General features: G+C 37.7%; 1 protein-coding gene across 1 annotated transcript in view; it reads left to right on the plus strand.

Annotated features, from left to right (window-relative positions):
* The window catches only part of lpgat1 (lysophosphatidylglycerol acyltransferase 1), a 29,586-nt gene extending 5,540 nt beyond the window's left edge, over positions 1 to 24,046 (plus strand). Inside the window, exons 3-8 of the mRNA XM_079584297.1 lie at positions 9,107 to 9,225; positions 9,354 to 9,449; positions 10,360 to 10,636; positions 14,047 to 14,173; positions 21,533 to 21,639; positions 21,733 to 24,046. Of these exons, the coding sequence (XP_079440423.1) occupies positions 9,107 to 9,225; positions 9,354 to 9,449; positions 10,360 to 10,636; positions 14,047 to 14,173; positions 21,533 to 21,639; positions 21,733 to 21,884 (878 nt within the window). The 3' untranslated portion in view covers positions 21,885 to 24,046. The remainder of the gene's footprint in view (positions 1 to 9,106; positions 9,226 to 9,353; positions 9,450 to 10,359; positions 10,637 to 14,046; positions 14,174 to 21,532; positions 21,640 to 21,732) is intronic.
* The last annotated feature ends 134 nt before the right edge of the window (positions 24,047 to 24,180 follow it).

A 24,180-nucleotide genomic window follows, 5' to 3' on the forward strand; every position in this document is an offset into this window, starting at 1 on the left:
TGTGTGTGGGGGGGGGGGGGGTTGCCTTAAAGGGGTGGTAAAATGCCCTTTTCACAATATGTAAAATGTGTGTGTGAAGTTTTAGCACAAAATACCCCCACAGATATTTTTATATAGCATGTTAAAGTTGTCACTTTTTGAGGGTTTGCAAAAACACACCGTTTTGTGCCTGACCCTTTAAATGCAAATGAGCTGCTGCAGAGGGCGGGGTTTCAAGAGCTCGGGTGTGTTAGCAGCTGCAATTACCTCACGCAGACACAGAAACTGTTCTACCTTTAATGTTAAAACGGAGTCAGACAAAGATGGAGAGACTCAAGAAGTGACAACATGTAGAATGCAACAGGACGTCTCTGAATGGTTAGTTGATGAATTTATGTTGCTGATGTGGAGTTAACTATCTTCAATTACGACATTCTGTCATGGTAATCTATAAATCGCTCGTATAGGAACTGTTGTGAGATGCACACAGTGACTTTCTATTGCATGTGAAAAGATGGATGCTACAGTTTGAGCTGACTCACAAATGTAGCTACTCTTACACAACAACTTTTCCTCTTCTCAACATGGACTGCGTGTTCCCGGGGGAGGGGTTTATGTACATTTTAGGGTTGGTGATGTCACTAACCCGGGAGGAATGTCATGTAGTCCATACCAGCCGTTTGTTGTAGTCCTTTTCTTTAAAAGCAAATATCTTCCTTTGCTTTGAACTTTGAGCGTTGTAACTTTTCAGATGTTTATGGTCAAACAGCAACAGTTCTAACTAATTAAAGTTAGAAAAGTGAAATCGTATTCAACCACCCCTTTAATAGTGTATTTGGACAGGACAGTCAGGGGTGCCGCCAGGAATTTTGGGCCCCGTGACAAAAAATAACATTGGGCCCCCCCCCTGCACAGCTGTTGTCACCAGATCTCTAGGACGTACCTGTCCCATCAGATGCTTTACATAACATCTAAAGCAATTGATATTTATTTTAAATAAATATAGCACAAACACATTTTTCAATCAGAGGCCACAAATACAAGTTTGTAAAACTGTAAAAAGTTTAGTAGCTGGTGATTTGTAAATGCAAGTCTGCATACACTATGCAATTAATTATTTGATGCAAGATTAAAAGCCACCATAAAAATGTCCTTAAAGCAATCTTTTACAGTCTCAATGTATTTTTATTGTAAAATTAATGACAGATTAAAAAGATAATAATAATTAAAAACCTAAATATATATTAACTTTTTAATAAAAATAAATGAACATCATCATCTCAAAAGAATAAAAACATCAGATTTTTTACTTAACTGCACATATATGCCAACAACAAAATAAAGTTGACGTGTAAAACGGAACTTCCACGTTATGGTTATTATAGTGCTACAAAACAGTGTGTGTGTGCTTCTAAAAATAAATTGAAATACACCACTATTCCTGTAATTCTTTTGTCTTATGAATTTAATAAACAACTCGTCTCGTATTCTGTCCGAACACACCGCACCATCTACATCATGTGAGTGTAAATGCGCAAAAAACGTTTCCATTGCAGTTTTGCGAAATATTTATTTTTCAAAATTGCCTGAAAAACCACCTCATTTCAATTTGCGCAATTTAAAGGGTAATTGAAACACGGATGACGGTGTTTAGTTGCCAGAAACACCAGAAACCACAAAGTTGCATGGTAAAAGAAAATCTGGTTTTCAAAACAACGAAAGAGAGAAAATAATTTTCTAATAAAGAGAGCAAATCTGTAATAGAAACGCGGCTACTGTGATGAGTGTGCGCGCTAAGGCAGGACCAAACCATTTCATGCAGATAAAGGGGGGTGGATGTTTACTTTTTGGTCAATGGGGATATTTAACTTTTATTGCCAAAATAAGTACAATCAAAGACATCATTAATTTTATTATTATTTGAAATATACTCAATGATGATGGTTTATATAGTGTATAATATAATTTTTTTTTAAAAATTACTTTTTACGTATTTGTTGGGGCCCCTGTCAGTCAGGGGCCCTTGGAATCGTCCTAACTTTTCCCCCCTATACGGCGCCCATGAGGACAGTATTAGGAATCTTATGGTATGTCTTTGTTTATACCTCATATCTCATTCATCATAGACAGGAAGTGGCCCGTATTGCTTCATGTGTAGTGTGATGCAAGTATTGATTTGAATTTGACTATTTCCAGTAGAAAGAGATTCAGTTTTTAGGTTTCCTTGTAAAGCCAGTTTGGATTTATGGACAGGTTGGATCGAGGTGAGTTGATGCGCCACCTGCTTACTCGCGGGCATTTCACGGTTAATTCAATTTTGTTGCATGCTGGTACTAAGAGTAGCAAGAGTGTTGATTGTACGCAGAAAGCTCTAGACTGATTATGTGTGGAGTGGACCATGAGATGGAGACGCAAGGGCTGGGACAATCAGCCGGTCATGAAGATAGATAAGACCGTTCGTCAGCCTTTTACAAGATAACAATAAAGGTTGATAATGTGACATTCAGCAGTGACACAGTTTAATATGATGTCATATTAATCTAAAATGATTTAAGTGGAGATTATAATCATTGAACAACAATAGGAATTGCACTTTAAAAAAAGTAAAATTTTATTTTAAAAATGGCGTGAAAGCTAAAAAGAAATAGTTTCTTGGGTTGGGTGATATACCTCTAAATCCTTATTATGGAGCGCAAAAATATATAAAGTGCATATATATATAGGTTTTATGCATATATGTATTGATATTAACAGAAATTAATCAAACATGCCCACTATACCACTGTTTTTGTAACGGAAGTTTAAATCAGGAATCTTGGAGTACTGGTATTTTGAAAATCAGATAAGTTGTTAAAATAGTTGCGTAATTGAATTGGCAATTTAATGATCAAAAGTTAACTTCAGTGATGGTTAGACAAGCTTTCCTTTCACATTTCTTTTTGTGTGTCATTGTATTTTACAAATTTAAGACATTCCTTAATTCTGCATTGTCACGTTTGGTGTACTTTGTGCATTCTTCACCTATACGAAGTTGAATCTGCTAGAAGTGCACACTAAATGAAAAGCTCTGTTCTATTTCATTCGTCTTCTCACAGGAACAGCTTGAGTATAGCATTCAGTTTTGGGTTACGCTAAGCTGTGTGCTAAATGCTCACAAATTGGTATGAGCAATGTCCGGAAAGCAACATGGTAGAATGTTAAATTATTCATTGTTTTCTTATTGAATTCCTGTAGTACGGTAATCATGTGTAAATGAGCTGCGAGTCATATGGACGGTGTCTTCAGTGTAGAGGCTGTCCTGGTATCCTAATAAGTAAAACAGGCAAATGTGTGTTTTGTTTTTAAAGTATTCGCAATAAAAAAGGTACAATGATTGTATCTGTCCGTCAAGGTCAAAGTCGTTTGTTGTAATTTTCACCTGGTTATAATTTTACACAAGCTGCCTCCCTGTACACTGATAAGAGGCTGACCTGATGATGCAGGTGATGAAGATAACTATGTGTGGCAGAGGTCAAATCTGCGTCACCTTCCTGAACAACGCGGCACAAAGAACAGATCTGTTCGATGTTTTCAGATGTATGTGAGGAACTGATCAAAATATAAGTCATTATTCACTGAAAATCTTTCTCTCCATGAGCCGTTAACTCCAAGTGTTTTGTCAGTCAATGGGTTCCACTGATTCGGTTCAACTGGATCAGAAGAATGATTCATTCGATGATCTGGTTCTCAATCTCGACTCACTGAGTTTATGATCCAGTTCTTCTTTTGTGTTCCACTAAAAAATGGATTACAGCGTTAGGGGCCGTTCGCACGGAACGCATTTTTGCATTTAAGGGTGTACTCACACTAGGCACGGTTGCCATGAACCGGGCCCGAGTACGATTGTCCCCCCTCCCCACTCCCCCTCTGGCCTGCACTCACATAGGGTTTCAGCATTCGTGCCGGAGCACGCTTACGTCATTATGATGAGACGGTTTCGGGATAAACAGAGCGGCGCTCTCTGAACACAATGGAGTCCATCGCTCTGTTTTCTTTGTGGATAATTTTGTGTCGTTTGGTCCACGGTGGTCCACGGTGGTCCACAGCCCTCTCACAGCCTGTTGTTAAACAGATGTGTCGCCTTAGTGGCGCGAAAATTTTCACGTAATCGTGCTGCTCGTATGAGGAGGTTTGCAAGGTACCAGCTGAAGTGCAGCAAGGACTTTGCAGCTTTGATTACGGACTACAGTTCCCATTACACGCGTCCTGTTCCGTGCTCCAGCACGGTTAGCGCTCACACTGCATGCGAACCGCGCCCGAGTCCAACTGAACCGTGCTCTGGCCCACCTCTTCCAAGCGGGCCAGGGCCGGCTAATCGAGCCGCGCCCGGGCACGGTTCAGAGCACTCACACTAGTCAAACTAACCGCGCTTTGGTGGTCAAACGCACTCGGGCACGGTTCAAACTGGCTAGTGTGAGTACACCCTAAAAGAGACGCAGGGTACTGGAAGGATAAACGCATGGTCTGGAGATGTTTTTTTTTTTTTTTACTTTAGTTTTTAAGTTGAACTTTTAACTGGAGCGCCGCATTTTTCGAACGAATACATAATACGTAATACATAAACTCACAATAACACAACTTTGCTTTTTAAAAATAAAGCAAACAAACCAGATGCTTTGCCGTCTTGGCCTCCGTCAACTGGAACGCGTCACAAAAATGAACCGAAACCAGTGTTGTAGTACCCGAGACTCGGTATCGAGACCATATAGTCTTGGCCTTGTGTGCATTTTGACTTGGTATTGTCTCGTACTCTAACATATTAGGACTCTGACTTATTTCCGAGTCCACTTGAGTCCCATTCAAAATATTTCATGATTATTACTGTGTTAATATTTTCTATTAGGGCTGCACAATTAATCGAATTTTAACCACGATCACAATTTGGCTTACCACGATCAAATTTGCGTGATCGTGCGATATTTAAAATGCGTCATTCCGTTCATAGAACGCTCCATATTACATTTTTTTTTTTTTTTTGCAAAGCCAATCTAGCGCTGACTCCATGAGCCAATAATCAGTTGTTCCCTGCACCGCGCAGCTTAGTTTCCAGATGTAGAAACTAGAATGTTTTGCCGGACTGGACAAAAGCGAAGTGAACTGGGCGAGAGAGACCGAGTGGGTCTGCGCGCGCAGCTTAGTTTCCAGATGTAGAAACTAGAATGTTTTGCCGGACTGGAAAAAAGCGAAGTGAACTGGGCGAGAGAGACCGAGTGGGTCTGCGCGCAAACAATATTTGCGCGAGACCGAGTGTGTCTGTGCGCGAGCAATAGTGCGCGAGAGACTTCAAATAACAATGACTCTGAATTTGATTCACCGACATCAGGATCCCGCTTACATGGCTACCTACCAAATAAATCAATAATTTGACAAAATATTGATTTAAAAAGGAGACTATTGATTTAAAACGATTGTATTGCTTCCGTTGAAGAACACCGTGTCCATGGCAAAGCTGTGTTATACTTAGCAGTGGTGTGTTATCAAGAAATAACTAACAGACTGCATTCTACATTAGAATTTAACCAAGCCATGTAATAATAGGTAATAATAATTATAACAGAAGATAATATCTCTAGTCTATCCTAATATTAATTATAAATAATGTATATAAAACATAAATACAATATAAAATAATAAGTTATTTATTTTTATTTATTCTTTAAGGAGATGCACTGAATTTTGGTGAATAAGAGGACCTATTTTATTTTGATGCACATATTTGTACATTAGCAGGAAATGTAGCACAATATGGATGTGAAAGCAGTTGTATGTGACAATAAAATTAGTTTTGGTTCAAATCAACAAATAATCGTGATAATTAATCGTGATCTCAATATTGATCAAAATAATTGTGATTATCATTTTGGCCATAATAGTGCAGCCCTATTTTCTATTGTTGTTTGATTGACACGTCCAATGATTGGTGACTTTCTTGTGCGCAACTGCACTTGACTTGAGACTAACGTTAGTTAATGTTGTCACGATACCAAAATTATGACTACGATACCAAAATTATGACTACGATACCAGACTAAAATACCTCGATACCGATACTGAATCGATACCATGGGAAAAAAACTAAAACAGTAAAAGTAATTGAAAAATATGACCGAACTTACAATTCGTTGTTCTATAAATTAATTTAAAAAATAAATAAAAATAAAAATCTGATTATGTAAGTTGGATTTCTTTCTAAAGAGAGAAATCTATTTGAAGCCGTCTATTTATGTAGTATTATTTATTTTGGTGATCGGTATCTTCCAGTGTTCAGTAATTGGTGATCGGCCCCCAAAACCCTGATCAGAGACCTTTAGCTTAATTGGATGTGAATGCTGCAGAAAAGTGGACCTCAAGGGCCAGAGTTGAGAACCTCTGGTCTGGCGCATGTTTATATAGAAAACAGCTCTGTGGAATGTAAAATTGTGTTCTGTAAATAATGACAGAATGTGCAATTCTCTATTCCTTGACGTGGCATTTACATAATGATCAGCAGCCTAAAAACAACCTAAAGTCATTTATTGTCAATGAGAGTTACCAATTTCTAGTGACATGAGTGACCGTGACTATTGGTGATGTGACAGAGTTGAGCAGCTTGATGCAAATGAGCAGCAGCGCCATTCACATCTACCAGTTGGAATGGAGACTGGGAATCACCAGCTGACACAGTTTGATACAGAAGTTGAGCTGGAACTCATAGTAAAAACCAATAGTACAGCATCCAAATAAAATTTGCAGTCAAACTAGCCACTACTGTGATTTTGGTTTGACATTTTCTGATTTGAAATGACATCCGCAAACAACACAGCCCATACAAGCAAGATAAGATGAAATAAATGTGGATGATGGCGGCCACATTATAAAACTCTCTGTCCTGCAATATCTGCATTTCAATTATTGTCCACTTTTTTCCCTACTTTTCGTACACTATTGATGATTCCAAAGTTAACAAGGAAAGAAAAGCTCTTTGCATTGTGTTTGCATGAGTTTTCCCTATCTCCGCCATGACCAAGCTTCTGTATTACATGCAAAAAAAAAAAAAAAATTGTGAGGGATTTTATTAATATTGTTCTCAGAAATGCAGATTTGCATCAAAGTTGTTTTGCTGATGCGAGATAATTACAAAGTCAAACCGGATCCTCACATCCTACCCCGCTTTGTTGAATAGACTGCACAGCTATGTCGTTGTTTTGTCCTTGTTCATCTGAGTCTTGTACTAACTGGTTGCAAATGAAATTATGAGGGGCCTGATGCAGCTCAATGGTGTGATCGGTCTAAGGTCCAAGATTTTCTCCTAAATGACATTTGCTGTGTCTTGTGGAAGTAGCAAGCGGCTTGTTGGTGTAATCACTGTTGGCTTGAAGTTGTAAAGCGTTAATAAATGCCAGACAATATTGTCTAATGGATAGCACAATCTCTTTATTTCTCTCATTGGACGACATGATGATGTTGTAAAATAGTGATGTATGCAATCCTGTGACTTTGAAACCTTAAACTCTTCAGGAACTAAAACAAGTTTATTTGGCAACAGTGAGTCATGATGGTCAGGAAATCATCCACCCCTCAACTGCAGTTTATAATCGTAGTGTCCGTTGTCCAACTGAACTGAATGTTTTTGTTTTATTTCTATAAAAAAGCTAAACGACAGTGGACAAGTAATATTTTGAGAAACGGTCGAAACATTGCTTATTTTATATTTTTGGGAGCAGCAGTGTGTCGGTTTTTGTTTATTCCCTAATTACGCCAATAACACTGAAAACAAAACAAAAAAATAATAATATCACAAATTATATAGGCCTAAGCCCTAATCACAGTCTTTGGGTCCAAACGCAGCACAAATCAGTCATCTGTGAAAATCAAAAGCAGCTACAAACAGAAGAAGAAAAAAAACGTGTTTAGCAAGAAAAATAAATTCTTCTATTTTTGTCACTTTAAGTTTGGTATCTGATTTCCGGAAGAGTCTGTGATCATTCTTAGAGGTGTTCACAGAGGTTTTAGTGATCTACAATGTCCCAGTGTGAAATCGTATCAGCCCGCATGTCCTGAAGTCTGTAAGCAAATACTCGCTGTTGATAGAAGGTTTGGTTGTATCTTTTAGCAAACATGGGTGCCCCGTAACTTGTCGTGTCAGGTGCCCTCAACCCCTGAGCTTGACACGGGGCACATTTTGTTTGTGATCTTTGACTTGCTGTTAACAGCAGAGAGTGTCAGCCGTGCCAAGACTCAGCATGACCTCTCAGAGCGATCCGTTGGGTTTCCTGCTCTTCTTAGGGTTGTTTTAGAGGGGAGTAACAAAGTGCATCTTGTGTGTTCATGAACTTGTAAAGCTTTCCTTTATAATGAGACGTTGATTTAATTTTTTGGGATATAAATACTTTCATTCTTTAATGTAATAAATTGTATTGTGCATATTATTAAATATTTTACATAATTGCGAAAAATTAATATATATTTTTCTATAATTGTATAACATGTTTTGTGTACAGGTACAAGTACAGTTTAAAAACTATATATATAATTTTTTTCTTTTCTAATTTTAAATAAATGCTGTTCTTTTGAATTTCTGCTCAAAGAATCCTGAAAAAAAAGTATCACGTTTTCCACAAAAATATTAAGCAGGACAACTGTTTTCCACATTGATAATCAATCAGCATGATTTAGACATCAGTGTTTATATCCAAACTATAAACTTTTATCCCAGTACTTCTGTGATGATGTGAAATTAAATATTTGTAATACGGAAATAACGGTACAGTGTTAGTGAAGCCTTAACTGCTTTCTCTGGGTCTGCCGCAGCACAGACTCCGATTTAAATGTTCTTCAAAGGTTTAATAGACATAGCCAAATCACTGTCGTTTAGAAATGAGATTGTGTGGGTGTTTAAATCGAGATCTTTTAACGATTAATTGTGCTACTCTATTGGTGAGTATAAAAGACTTGTTTCAAAACATAAAAATTAAAAAATCAAACTGACCACAAACTTGATTAGCTTATGTATATCAGTAACATGTATGAATATTCTTTTTCAGTAACACAAGGTTTTCTGACAATCTGAGTAATTTCTTTTTTGTGTTGTGATTTTTTTTTTTTTTAGTGACAGAATGGGGTGACGATGTGGGACCAATGACTGAAGAAGAAGCAATGGTCATAGTCAACCATCAAGCCACAGGAGACGTGTGCACCCTAATGATGTGCTTGCAGGACAAGGGCACGGTAAGCACACCTCTGGTTGGTTTAGGTTTAGTACTGTTCTGCTCAAACCTTATATTTAAGGATTGTCGCACTAAAAATATTCCAGATTTCAACCAAGCGACACAACTAATCATCATGTTCTTATGCAGGTTGTACGAAAGATGATGTGGTTGATGGACCATGTTTTTAAGTATACAAATTTTGGGGTTGTGTCCCTGATTCATGGAGATTTCTTCATCAGGCAGGTAAGACCTGTTCCCTTAAGTAAATATGGATGTTTTGTAACATAAATGGACATGGATAAAGGTAGTTGATTATTGTAATTTTTTGTTAGCTCTAGGGTTGTCAAGGTACCACATTTTCAGTAGTCTGTACCAGTGCCAGAAAAATGTAGCAGCTCTCTGTACCAAATTCAGAACCAGAGCAAAACTGTTGAATTCGTTTTTATTTTATTACTTTTTTGTCTTGTCTGTTGGTTCTCACTGTCAATTATTGTGGATTCTTTTAAATATGGTTGTCAATCTAGAAACTTTGCAGTGTGCTTGGCAGTATGAAAAACTGAAGTTGGGAATATGTAATAAACGGGAAGCAAAAGAAGAGCTTCCTTTATAAACACTGCTGTCAATCTCTAAAGTGCGAGCTCACTGAATTCTGCACTCTCTTCTGCACAAAGCTCTCTTAATTGTACAATGAATCTCTTATTTACATTGTTCACACTTTGTTGGTTATTCTAAAAGGATTCAGTTTTCAGCAGTTAAGTGGATTCTGACTAACTTACTGACTAGTCTGTTCGGCCATAGTTCACGTGCTCAACAGATATGATTGTGATTGGCTTTTAAAAACACGCTGTAAATAGAAACCCTTGACTCTCAGAGCGTGCAAAACAAACACGAATGAGTGCGTTGAAAGCAGGGTCTAATAGCAGATACCAAATATTTCCCAGTGCTCGTTATTACCTGTACTGCAGAAATGCTTTTTGTCCTATTTTTTTCTTTTTGTAGCGACTGGTAGCGGTAGTACGTTTGACAACCCTAGCTAGGTCTTTTGTCTGCACTCTCTCTACATTTGTTTAAGTAGCGGGGCTAACAAACTAAATGGCTGTTGGTGCAAGGGGGAATTTAGTCAAAATTGACAAGTCTTGTGCATTACCAACAGGGCAAAGCATATCGAGAAAAGCAGCTAATTTACCTGAAGGATCACCTAGACAAGTATTACTACAGCAGAGACAGGAAGTGGATTGTGCTGTTTCCTGAGGGCGGCTTCCTAAGAAAGAGACGAGAGACAAGCCAGTCCTTTGCCAAAAAGAATGACTTGCCCTACTTGACTCACGTAACACTGCCACGGCTGGGGGCCACACAGATTATCCTGAAGACCTTAGGACCCCAGCAGGAAAACGGCATCCTGGGAACAGAAGGAAGTCCACCAGTTCAAAGTAAGGAACACAATCTCTTATTTTTTAAGTTTAAACCGATACGGCTCTTCCATTATATTTCCCATGATTTGTGTATAAATGACCAAATAGTAATTCGTCCTTTGCCTTTTTTTAAACTGCATTGAGTAATATCTGTATTATGGTAGGCTATCTGCTAGGGCCAAAATGACACATTGGCGTAATCGATGACATTATGTAAATGCATCAGCCATGTTTTATAAAAAGGTTCACAAAACTAAATAAAAATGTTTAGAAATTATGTAAAATAACGTTAATTTAGTTGTAGGTTACGTTCTCATATCCATTTTTTTTTTTTCTAATGTCACAAGGAATAATCTGGTTTACTGCTTTGCAGGATTCTTTTGTTGTGTGGTTTTGGTGTAGCCTACTAAAGTGTACTAAAATAAACATTCACGAGTGTACCTTACTACTTCTCACCGCTGATTCCTGATGGTTTAGAGGACAATTACTCAGTCGCACCCTGACGTTTCAAAGAATAGCCTAGTACACCGGCGAGCGCGAAGTATAAATGCCTCGACCATTTAGGGAGGCGCGCGCGCAGCGGAGGCTCGCAAACCCATAGACAGCGCAAACCTAGCTTAAAGCAGGGCTACAGAACTCACGTTTCTAACAGTAGTTTCGCATTACATTCATTAATTTGGACGTGAATTTAATTTATTTTTATACTGTGTATTCTCCGTGTAAATTCGTGCACCGAACCGTGACGCCCGTACCGATTCGGTTCAATGCGAATACATGTACCGTTCCACCCCTAATTACTACAGTGTCAATATTTCCCTGCCACACCTAGTACATGCTTGAACTATCTTGCTGGGTGGATTTTTCTTCCATTTTTGTCTGGAAAGCAGTCCACCGTACACCATTTATATTTGCTCTGACTGCTTAATGGAGGACTTGACTAACGGAGATGTTTGATTCTGACAGGCAAGGGTTCAAACTGAAGAAACACTAGGGCTGGTTAAACAAAATAATTAGTTGCCAGTGTCATCTTAGTAAATATGTGGAGACTGCTATCTCAGTCTTTCAGAACACATCAGAGGACAAGCCAACACAGAATACACATTATCAATATTCTTTTTTATTTTATTTTAATCTATCCTCCTGGAACTATAGTAAGAGGAAGTTAACTGGACCACTGACTTGCAATTTCAGAGATCTTTAAAGAGACAATGGTTACTGTGTGCTTCAACTGACTAGTTGCTTATTAAGAGGGACTAGTTTAAGTTTGTTCTGTTTGTTTTCTTCCAGCTATATTATTTTTAACTGCAGCTTGGTGGGATGCGTTAACATGTTAAACTCTCTGTAAGAGTTGTCTCTAAATTGATCTCCTATTATATAGCCTAGTAGTGTTATTTAAGTATTATATACTATTTTAGTGTTTATTCATATTTTTCATATTTTAATTCAAATTTTCTGATTTTTGCATGAATTTTATGTTCTCTGTAATTAGTATTTTTATATGTCTATTTAGCTTTTTCAGTTTATTTTCTTAGGCTAATTGTAGTACTTAAACTTATTTTATTTCAGTTAGTTTTAAGCAAATATTTTTGTTTCAGCTTTTTTGAATGAACAAACTTTTTATTAGTTTTGGTTAATAACTACACTGATTTAATAAGGCTAATTGTAGTACGTAAACCTATTTTATTTCAGTTAGTTTTAAGCAAATATTTTTGTTTCAGCTTTTTTGAATGAACAAAAACTTCATGAATGCGCATGTGAACTAGTTTTTTTTACAGTCAGTGGTTTGATAGGGAAACTTTGGATGCGCTATTCCCTTAACAGTGCGCTGATACACAAGCAACTAAAGCACAGAGAATTTACCACATTCTATCACAATACTGTTCTCGTTATAATGCTGAATATCTTGTGTATATTGGCGCTGCACATCTTTCACTTTATTTTGCATGATAGAAAGTGATTACAGTCATCACTGCGCGTTTTCAAAGCCATAACTAGAAACAACTTTAAATAAAACAGGTTTACTGTTAAAAAATTTGAACAAAAGAACACTGGTGCATTATTATTATCATCAATGATTTTGAAAAAGAAATAGCCTATCTAAAAGGAATATGACCATATTGCAATGGATCGGAGACTGAAGAGTGAATGTACGGTTATTAAACTCAATTAAACACGTATTATATACTTTTACAACATAAAACTAATCTTGCAACTTACATTTGCACAAAAGGACGCGAATGCGCACATGAACTTGACCGCGCTAGTCTGATGTGTAACATGTGAACGGCTTTAACAGCACTGAAAAACGAAAGGTCCGAGAATTTACTAAATTCTATTACAATCGTATTCTCAGTATAATGTTATGTAATATAGATTGGCGCTGCACATCTTGCACTTAACTGTATTTCATGATCAAAGTAATTCCTGGCATCGCTGCATAGTGCATTTTCAAATCCAGTTTCACTTTATTTCGCCGGTCTGGAAGGTGTGCCCTCTAACGGTAACTAATCGGACCTCAGGAACCGGCCCAAATAACCAATCAGAAAAAAGAAGAATATATTTTTTAAAGTCAGGGCGATCATCGTTTTCATGATTGATCGTTGCTGTCACGATCGAGTACTCGATCGCCCTTGCACATCCCTAATCGCTTTCTAAAACGTCTGTCGCACAGCGGTAATTGATATGATTAGCCTTTGGCTTGATTACGTTATCAAACAGCTATTACTGTGTTACTAATGTTACACAAACCATGTTCCTGATCGCCATCTCGGAGTCTAAAAATGTTGGACATTATAGAAAGTCAGTGGAGAAAAGCCCTGTCCCTTTCATGACGGGATTGGCTACATGTATGTGGTGGTAGGAAACGGGCATGGCAAACCGTAATTCTTAAACTAAAAACCAATAAAAGTGGTTAATTCAGTTAATGTTGATAATTTTTGTAACTTGTTCCAAATGGTAATTATGCATTAAATTGGTCAATGTTTAAATAATATCGAGTGTTATTCTTTTGTAGTTAAGAAGAGTTCACTCTTGAGACAACAGTCTAGTTACCTTATTAACCTTATGTCAAACTTGTTTGAACTACTGACTCTTTCGTCCGTCAATGCCATGAATCTTAATTGTTGCCGTTTTCCACATGATTTTGCACCAGTATGCCTGAGGTGCTTGCTTAAACACAATTGTGATATGGTAGGGTTGTGATTGGCTCAATGACTATCAAACCTGTTAAGCTCTGTGCTGTTAGCCTCTGGAATAGTCCCATATGAAAATGTTGTATTTTTTTTCACCCAAATGTCATTACAAAGTCGTATTATTTTTCACTGTTCTGTAAATTAAATTTACTTCTGTAAAAGTAAATGCTTTTTAATTTTCTTTCTTGATGTGAATTGGCCTTGAAGTGACTTGAGTCTCTGTTTGCCCACCTTCAGGTAACAAAGCTAAAGGACTACAGTGGGTAATAGACATGACCATAGCTTACCCTAATGCAAGACCCATGGACATTCAGACATGGATTTTTGGTTACAGAGATCCAACAGTCACACATGTACACTACAGGTAAGAAATACAAGCTAATATTCTAAAATAGTATCTGGTGGTAAATGAGGTCTCAAAGGTCCAAAATCTCACTGACACATTGCCGGATTTCAAACCTCAAATATGTTCTGAGTGGCTGTAATTGTGGTGGTTGTGCAACTCTTTTGCTTTCATTGTGGACTGCTAAATTACTTGGACACGTCATGCCTGGTTGGGACAAAGTTAAAGTTCTACACAAAGAAATAAATAGTACCATTAGCCTGATAAACTTGAACAGACTAATCTTTATCTTGGTAGCTGTTGGATTACAAATTGAAGAATCTGTTTAAGATCTGCTGATCCTACGTCTTGCATAACATCACATGAAAAACTAAGGGGAAGTACTTAGTATTTAGCATTTAAGGTAAATATGACGACATCAAATGAATGATTCGGTTAAGCAAAGATTTCAGCAAGAGGTTCCTGCCAGTCCTGTTCTCTCTATTGTAAGTCAAATGAGTAAGAATACTGAGAATTTCACCCTTTGTTTTTAATTGCTCTTGGAGCCCCTGGCCCATTCTTTGAATAGTTATGCTGATTGGATTAGGACTGGAAACAATCTAGAGTCTGGGGCGGGTTCCTATAACTGGATACTTCATTTGCATGCTTTGTTTAAGATCGTCACCCAGGTGCTTTGTCTCCACTTCTAAGCACTGTCTCCTAAAATCTATATAAACTAGAATGTATAATTCCTTAGTTAGACTTGATGACCGCAGCTTCCAACAGCTCGTGTATATAAATAAAGAATCCTGCTGAAGATGCAACCGAGTCTCTTGGTCTTCCCTTCTGAGTTTCCTACATAACCTCCCTGTTTTTGGACACTAACTCATGGAATAATAAATTAATAATGACTTACTACATTTCCATAATAGGTATGATTACGTGCAATCATTTTTGTCAATCCTAATGAATCTAATCCAATGTTAGGTTCTCAGGTTTTTTCCTGCATAGGGAATTACAAGGCTGTCAAATTTCGGCAAAAATATAGACTACGGCCTCACGCTCCGATACCCCTTTTCCACCGACGTGGTTCTGTAGCGGGTTCACAGCCTGTGCCCTTTCTTTTAAGCATTCGAAAGTGATGCGTGGTTATATCCGCGGATACTGCAGATAATCCGCGGCTCAGATGGGCCCAGTTATAAAAAATTACAAATGAATTGCGGTGGGTCGCGGGTCAATGAGAGATAAATCATTAATGTAAGACATGGAACTCTAATTTTACGGGAAAAGCAATCAAGGAAAACATGCCTAGAGCACCTTCTGGTGGTCATTATATAAAACACAAAGGAAAAACCCTGCGTGAGATTGCTTTATAACTAAAAATATACACGTTAACAGAAATGATTCTGATAAGAGTGTTTTCCAACAATAATGTAATGAAACAGTGATAATTTAAGTTTGAAGGGAGTAAAGCCTGTGTTTAGGCTTTTAAAGAAATTTAATGTTGCCAAAGAAGACCTTTTATTTTAAATAAATGTTCATTTAAAAGCAGCTTATTTCCATGTGATAAGTTACTATATCATCATGCTTAACAATGAGAATTTGAATAATTGTAATGTGATGATCAGGTGCAGATATCTAAATCAGAGAAAATGATAGGTTTGAGCGGTTGGCGGGTGGATTATTTATTTTTAACAGTGGATTCAGGTGACGTTAGAGCTGATCTGCACATCTCTAGCGCACACGTCTCTGCCCCCGGGTGGTCCGGTGGCATTCCACCCCCAGTAAAGAATATTTTTACATTTTCAAATTATCAATCTGGTGCGCTTTGAGTTCCAAATTAAGAGCTCCAAACCGTGTATAGTGTGCAAATTGAACAAAGAAATTAGTTGGTGAACAATTGACTTGTACTTGAACTTAATGTGGACTCAACCCTCCTTTTGTGATATAGCCTAAGGGACTGTTTCACTACACAGTTTTCAACTAAAAACGTAAAACTTCTCATAAAATGGTTAGTTCCAATCCTTGATTCTGATTGGTCAATAGCTTGTTTTATTCACGATAAAACACAGCTAAGACCGCTTTACCCAACGGTTCTATGTATCACTACACAACACCCCTAGCACCACTCTTAGCAACGCAAACACATGTTTGATCTCATTGATATTGTGAGAGATTAAGCGAGTGTACCTGCATTTCTAGTAGACATGGCATTTTCCTTCAGGTCAGTCCTATATTCATAATTAAAAAATCGGTTTGAATGTCAGCTGCGATATCTTGTCCTTTTAACGGTTAAGTGGTTTTCCTGTGCCTACTCCGTGATCACATTTGAGTCCTCAGTTTCAATGTAAAAGTCTTCTCTACTGACTCATAAAGACAGTCTTTTCCGCCATCTATTGGTAAAATAATGTATACAACTTTTGTTGCTGTTTACGGTCAGGGACTATTTTTTCCAGCGGAAGGAATGCTTTTAATGATTTGCTTGGATAAAATTTTTTTTTCCGGCTTTAATATTTGTATTGTGTGGTAACCATTTTATAAAAGCAACTAAGCCTAACTCCGCTTTGCATCGTGCCTAACAGTAACAACGCCCTTCAGCCGTGACTTATTCACGATACAGAACAGCCTCTCGTACCTTGTTGCTTGCTTATTTGCTCCGGCCGTTCGTTTACACGACAACAGCGTTTTGGGTGAGTGTGAAAAGCCCTATTAATATGTATGGGTATTTTGCCTTAGATATTTTTAAGTTAAAAGCAACTTTTTTGTATCACTTTTGTCTCAAAATTATCAATACTAGAAAATTTGCTAATACTTGTATAGACTGTGTGACCAGAAATTATGCCTACTATTATTACACAGTTGTGCCTACTATTATTACACAGTATATTTACTGAGTTGTGCAGTAACTCAGTATCCACAGAGCAAACCCCATGTGCTTCAAAGTCAATAAAATTACCCTCTAACAAATCTCTGAGAGACAGCGAGGTTTAATTGGTTTGGGGGAGATGCTCCATTTCAAGCAATACTTACAGAGCCTCTAGGCAATGTAACGCAATCCGCAACACATTATCGTCACAGTTTGTGATTACTTGAACTGGCTAGGAAATATTGGTTAGGTCCTCTTTTTTTTTTTTTAGGTACCTCGGTATACTGTATTACATGACTATTTTTGTTCAATCACAAATACTTTTAGTACTGTGGGTAATTCAAATTCGTTACCTGCCTTTTCAACATTTTCAGTGGCTTAACCAAAAAAAGCTTAATTTAATAAAAGTTGCTTATTAACTTTTATAATTTTTAATTAATTAATTTTTAATTTAACTTTTATTTATTAATTTTTATAAAACATTTTGTGATGGAAACAACACTTTTAGAATACAAATGTACAAATAATAATGTGTTTATTTTGCAATAATATCTGAAAACAGCTCACATGTAAGCTATGTGCTCCACAGTGCAACACATTGATTTGTTTATTTTCAGTCTGTTCTAAGAGACTCTTGCAACAATCTCATCCTACTGGGCTAGATGTTACCTTGGTTACATCATGCCATCCTGAGTTCTGAACTAAAAGAAAGATATGCTAATCTATGGCTATGTACACATTGTAAAGTTTTAGGAGTGACAACCTCATTTAAATATGGGAGTCCCCAAAATTATCATTAGGGACTTTCGCACGCGAGGAACCTTTTCGTAGTTCCTAGAGCTATTGGCGAAAGTACCCGGATGTTGGCGTGTTCGCACTAGGAACGATTTTAGTTCTAGGAACTCCTTTTGGAGGAACTAATCTTCAGAGTAGTGTCTAAACCAGCACTATAGGAACTACCAGTGACATTAGTGTACGCTGATTGAACGAACGCATGCAAAACACCAGCACCCACCATTTTTTAAAAAGCTGTGTAAACACACAGATTATAGCCTATATATTTACTCCAGAAACTAACTCTACGAACATTGAAAACAGTGATAGATGGGCCGCTTAATTTTCACGCTGAGGAGAAAATCCAAAGCAACTTTAAGGGGACCAAGATAAACATGATTATGTATTTCTGTTCAGCTAGCGACACTGGACATCAACCACACGGCATATACTGTCTACTTTCTATGTATACCAGTTCTATCTAATAACGTATAAGACAGGACTGGTAAATAGATCGTAAACTAACGAAGACCGAAAATGGGAGCGCTGTGTAATCTGGCTCTACCGTTCAAAATAAAGTTCTGCCGGGGCGTCAAAATAAACGAGCGCGGCACGTCACTTCAGAGTTCTTACTGGCGGAGTGAATGCAACCAGAAAACGTTCCTTTGGGTACCTTGTACCTCTTTCCCTGTTGTGTTCTTGCACACAGAAGAGAGACATCTCTGGTGCGTTTATAATATGTCATTAACAACTAGTTGTTTAGCTCAGATCCGTTTCACGCATTTAATTTTTGTATGCGGTCGTCAATCCCTGCATTATTCGGGAGTTAAGTTGGTTGTAGAATGTGCTTGTTGCTCCTGTAAATGACTGAACTGTGTGTACAGAACAGGATTAAGCACTAAAAAGTGAAGTGACAACTGGATTTGGCCTTTTTATATCCTGCCTTATTCAACCATTAACTGACCTGCCCTGTAGAACACACAACCTTCAACCATGACATTACAACAGCTAGTAGGACACATCAGTAATGGCACGTGCCAAACTGCTATATGTTCTTCTAGCGGGGGAACCGTTGTGGTCTGATGCACTGATCTGACCTACGGATGGTTCTGGGTATCTGGCGACTTCTGTTTCCAGTGCTCTTATGTTATTGCCAGGCATTTTCTGGAATCTGTCCCCAAGGATCTTGTTACTCCACACCTATTGATTTGTGTGTGGTAGATGGAAAGAGAGCAAAGATAAACAAGTCACAAGAAAGATAAGCTATAGATGGATGTACAGTATATTGAGTGATGTATGAATGTTAAACGACTTTGTGTGTTTCTACATTATTTTTGGTGATACTAGAGAGATTCAGAAATCAATATGTAAAACAAATACAATGTGTTGTCCTATATAAATAAGTGCATGGAGTCCTATTTGTATTGTCTTCTTCAGTAACATTAGTGGAGACCAGGAAAACAACTAAATTTCCATACATGGTTTAATAAAAGTTGTTGCATTGATTTTCGATCATTTAAAATATTAAATTAATTTGTCTAGTTTATTTATCAGCTGATCACTGAACATTTTAGTAAAAATGACTAAATTACATTTATACTAAAAAAAATGATTACTTTTTTTGAAATAAAGATTTATTTTTTACTTTTACTGAAATTCTGAAAAGATTCCTGAAAAAAAAAAAGATCAGGATTCCCAACCTCTCGTCATTTACTTCCTCTCATGATAATCTAGATTTATGACTTTTTCTTTAGATGAGCACAAACAATAGTTTTGTGTGAGAGGGTGCTAATATTTTAAGCTTTTCAAACTATAAACCATTAGTTGTGGCCATCTGTCATATGTGCGTTCGCTTGACGTAAACGTCAGCACGTTGTGACTTGTGAAGCGTGGTGATGGGAAATCGCATTGTGAAACTTACATGAGAAATGATGCAGGAGCACATACAGTATCGCCACTTCTAGTGTCTTTCACAACACGCTTGCTTCGCAAACTCTCATGCTTATTTAGACTGTAGGGTCACTGAAACGATTAATTTGAATTAAATGCATGTTATTCTTTACAGCTACTGGAAATAGTAACATAGAGACAAATACTCTTCTGTAGTGTGTGTCTGTGTGTGTGTGTGTGTGTGTGTGTATATATATATATATAAATATATATATGCATGCATGTATGTATGTATGTAGCCTATATATTTTTTGAGGTGTGCCCCTATTTGAGAAACCGTAGATGTAATGTATGACATGGCAGTCGTACCATTCTGCAGTGTTGGTTTTAAATAATATCCTGTAAGATTTGACTTTTGTCATTTTCCTACATTTGTACTAGTTTCACAAATCTTTCTTGCATAATAAAATAATTGTAACTCACTTTAATGTCCTTTTGAGCAACCAAAAGAATGCTGTTAATCATTAAGGAAAGAACCAGTTGTGATTTACAGCGTCTCAGTAGTGATATGGTATCTTAGCCTAATGTAGATCTCGAATTTGTTTAATTATTTACGGATGCGGTAACTAAGGGAAGTTGACCGTTTCTGAAATGGAGAGAAAAGCAGAAGTTGGTCAGTGTTGTAAATGTGTGTGCCGTTCAGTCACATCGTCTCTGTAGCGTTTGTTTTTGTAAGAGGTGTGTACGTTTCGTGCACGTTTGCAGTCAGTGGTGTGTTTTTACGTCTCAGCTGTCTGTGTTTCAGCAGAAAACTGCTGTCATTAGTTGAAGCGTCTCCTCAGCACAAACACTGCACCTGTCAGGCTGCTCGCGGCTCAGAAGCGTAAAGAGCTGAGCTCTCCACTTCACCGTGCTAACGCTGGGAGATCTGAAGAAGACCGAGACGGGGGATCATTTGTGCTCCGCGCTCATCGGGGGATTTTCTCCCTTAAGATGTCTTCATTGCCTCCCTAAATGCGTTCATTATTGCAAATTTCATTTTGAAAATTTGTGTAATGCTTTTTATACTACCAGTATTCTAATTTAAATCTAATTAAAACATATCAGAACTAATTATTATTATTCACAAAGTATGCATCCAAATGTACAGTATGCATCACAAAGTATGCATCCAAATTTCATGGTTAAAATATATATTCAAAACTGTGTATGAGGTCAGGTACACTTGCAGCACAGAATCATCAGAGTTTTGGTTTTAATGCCTCATTATTTAGTTCCGTGACTATCTAAACAAATGTCAAGCATCTTGTAATAGAGCGTAATATGTAGTCACTTATGATAATAATCAATAATATGATAATAATCAATCAATTAATATGATGATAATAATCATATTAATGATATTTAATTTTTTTAAGTTGATGTAGTATTATACAATATTAGTATTTATTGTTAATTTTAATTCAATTATTTAGTATTGTGTAAAATGTTAGTTTATTTTTAATATAGTATAATGAATTCTATATTATAATTTATTAATAATAGCAAATGCATGCATAATACAATCTCAAACAACAATATTAATGTTTGTAATGCAGTCTAAATTATTATTCATCAATATTTTTTCTAGTTTTATTATTAGTTTTACATTTTAATTATTTTATAGAATTTTTGTGATTCAGCCTAACTTATTATTAATTATACAAATGAATGTACTTCAATATTCCATTCATATTTATTGTTTTTTGTTGGGTTAGATGGGATGGCTGAGAATGCTGTATTGTCCCAAATGATCAGTTTTATTTTGTTTTTGAACGTTTTGCAGTCCTGTATAATGAATTCTTAATTGTCTTTTTTTTTTTTTTTTTTAGGACATACCCTATAAAGGACGTCCCGCTAGAGTCGGAAGCACTGGCGGACTGGCTATATCAGCGATTTGTGGAAAAGGAGGAGCTTCTGGCTCACTTCTACAAGACAGGTAGTTTGATCTAGATCTGGGCAAACTAAATTCGATCTTTATCTAAATATTCATCCTTCAACTAAAATCCATCTCCTTTCTTTCGTCTCGCAGGAGCTTTCCCTCCACCCGACGGCCAAAAAGAGATGCTCTCCCGAAACATAACCTTTGAAAACTCCTGGCTGTTGTTAGTCCAAACGTTTGCCTTCGCCTCAGGCTACATGTGGTACAGCATTCTACATCACATCTACTGCTGGTTCTTCTGACCGCTCTGAGGAGAGCGAAGCGCGCAGGTCGGGAGGAGACCAAGAGCCCCGAATGCCATTCTCCTCTGCCGGATGGTTGAATGTACCCCGCAGGACGACTCCAGTTGCTGTATCCGATCGCGGTCCCCATCCTTACTTTGGACAGTCACATCCACCCAGTCCCAGCCGCCCATGCGTTTATCCTTTTAGAGTTGCGTAGAACCAGTTAAACATGTTTACACATGTGCGCTCACATGCAGAGAGAAAATTATGCACATCTAAATGTTTACTCATGCACATGTGGACACGCCTCATTGTTTTTTTTTTTTTTACTTACAATCAAAATTAGGCTCAGGAATAAGCCAGAGATAGATCTGTCACGTCCTCTCATTTCTCTCTCATTTCCTGCCATGTGAGCTCCACCCCCTTTTTATCGTGAACTCCCAAACTGGACGACTGAAGTTAGTTTTCAGAGACTGCTGTCCTCTTTGGAAGAGCCTCCTCTGGCCTTCATTGCACTATGAATCCTCGTCGCCCCCAATTTCCGTGACCCCCCCACCCCCAATGGATTTCTTCTTCCTCGTGGCTGTTTCGTCTCATTTTGACTGGATGCCGTTTTTTCACTATGTGTATTGTCAGTATTGAGAGACGGTGGAACGATTGTGATGTTTACACTGACAAAAGGGGATTCGGTCTCGGAAGACTTGTCGAAGACGAACCCGGTTCTTGTTTTAGAACCTATAAAACAAGGAGACTGCATCCTCTAGGGGACTTTTACACAATCAACGCCATACAGACACATCCAAGCGCACCACATGACTGCCACACCACCGATTCGATAGGACTAACACCCCTCCCCTCAAAAGTTTTACAAATACTAAGCCATATGCTTATCTTAGGGTCAAACGGGGGGCGGGACATTCTACTGACTGAACTGTTGTGTTTGTTCATTGTCCTGAAAGAAAAAAAAAAAGATTTTAATTTGTTGATTTGAGTCGATTGGTCTCATTTCTGTAAATGTGACAGCATAACCTGCCTGTGTGATTGTGTGCGACTGCCCGTTTCTTTTTTTTCTTTTTTACTATTTTCTTTTTTTTAGATGCACATAATGCCTGGTAGCTTCATGTTATATCAGAGTGTTGGCAAATATCTGTTTAATTGTTGAGATTTGACTTCCTTTTTCCCCCTCATTCTGTGGTTCACCTTGTACAGAAAGGAGTTGAAACGAGTTGTAACGGCCTGAGTCGCTTTCTGCGTTTTTACTTCTGAAATATCATGAATGTTGGAGGAAAAGGCAGTTAAAGGAGCTTCTGTCCCGGCAGGTGCTTTACATTTGCTCTCAGTATCTGGGCGTCACCTCGTCTGCCGTCCGCTGTCTTCTGCGGCGATCGTGTGGGCGCATTCTGCTCATCAAAAAGAAACCGTCTTAAAACTGCTGCCACACAGAAGGGATCAGAGGCGTAGATTCAGTTTTGTGCCGAGACACAAAAGATTTTAGACTAGCTTTAGACTATCTTGAGGAGAATGGAAGCATTTTCTTCAAGCTTGAGACAGAATTGCATTTTTCATGTGTGAAATTGGGTCTGTGTGTTTGTGTGTGTGTGTGTGTGTGTCGATGGGGAGGAATGCCATGCTTGAGTCCGTCTACGTGTCAATTGAATATGGGTGAGGTCCAGCAATAATGTACTCAAAAATAAATGCCCATGTTGTGGCGTTCTAAAGAAAACGATGCTTAGATGTACAAATTAGACATTTTGTAGATGAAAACATTGCACCGTAACTGTCATTTCTCCCCCCTCCCTTAACCCGAAGCCATGTCGTCTGTGAAAGTGAACTTTGTTTCTATAGCTTGCCAGATTGAAATGTGTATGAAGCCAGAAGACTAAAGCCGAGTTAGTTGCGGACTGCATTCAGAGCAGGCTTACGTCACCGTGAACTTCACCGCGAGGATCCCACACACTGGGGTTTCTCGTTTCGTCAGATGGAGACGTAACATTGTATGGTTTTATGTTTAAAAAAAGAAAAGTGTGATATATCTATATATATATTAGCGATCTAACCAAATTACAATAGAATGGTCCATAATTTTCATTTTGTACTCCTGTTTTTCTCTTCCTAGCTACCCAGCCATTTTTCAACACACATGAATTGTGCTGGAATAAAAATCATGCGCAGCAGTGAAACACAGGCTCTTCTCTGAGTGTTATTGATCTGAAGCAGTCAGCAGAGTCGTATCTCTCAGTCTCTTCTGACCAGTCAATGTCAGTCTTCAGAATAACATGCACTGTGAAACATGGATTATTAATTAGATCAAATT

The sequence above is a fragment of the Phoxinus phoxinus genome (genome assembly GCF_949152265.1).
Source record: "Phoxinus phoxinus genome assembly, chromosome: 16".
NCBI lineage: Eukaryota > Metazoa > Chordata > Actinopteri > Cypriniformes > Leuciscidae > Phoxinus > Phoxinus phoxinus.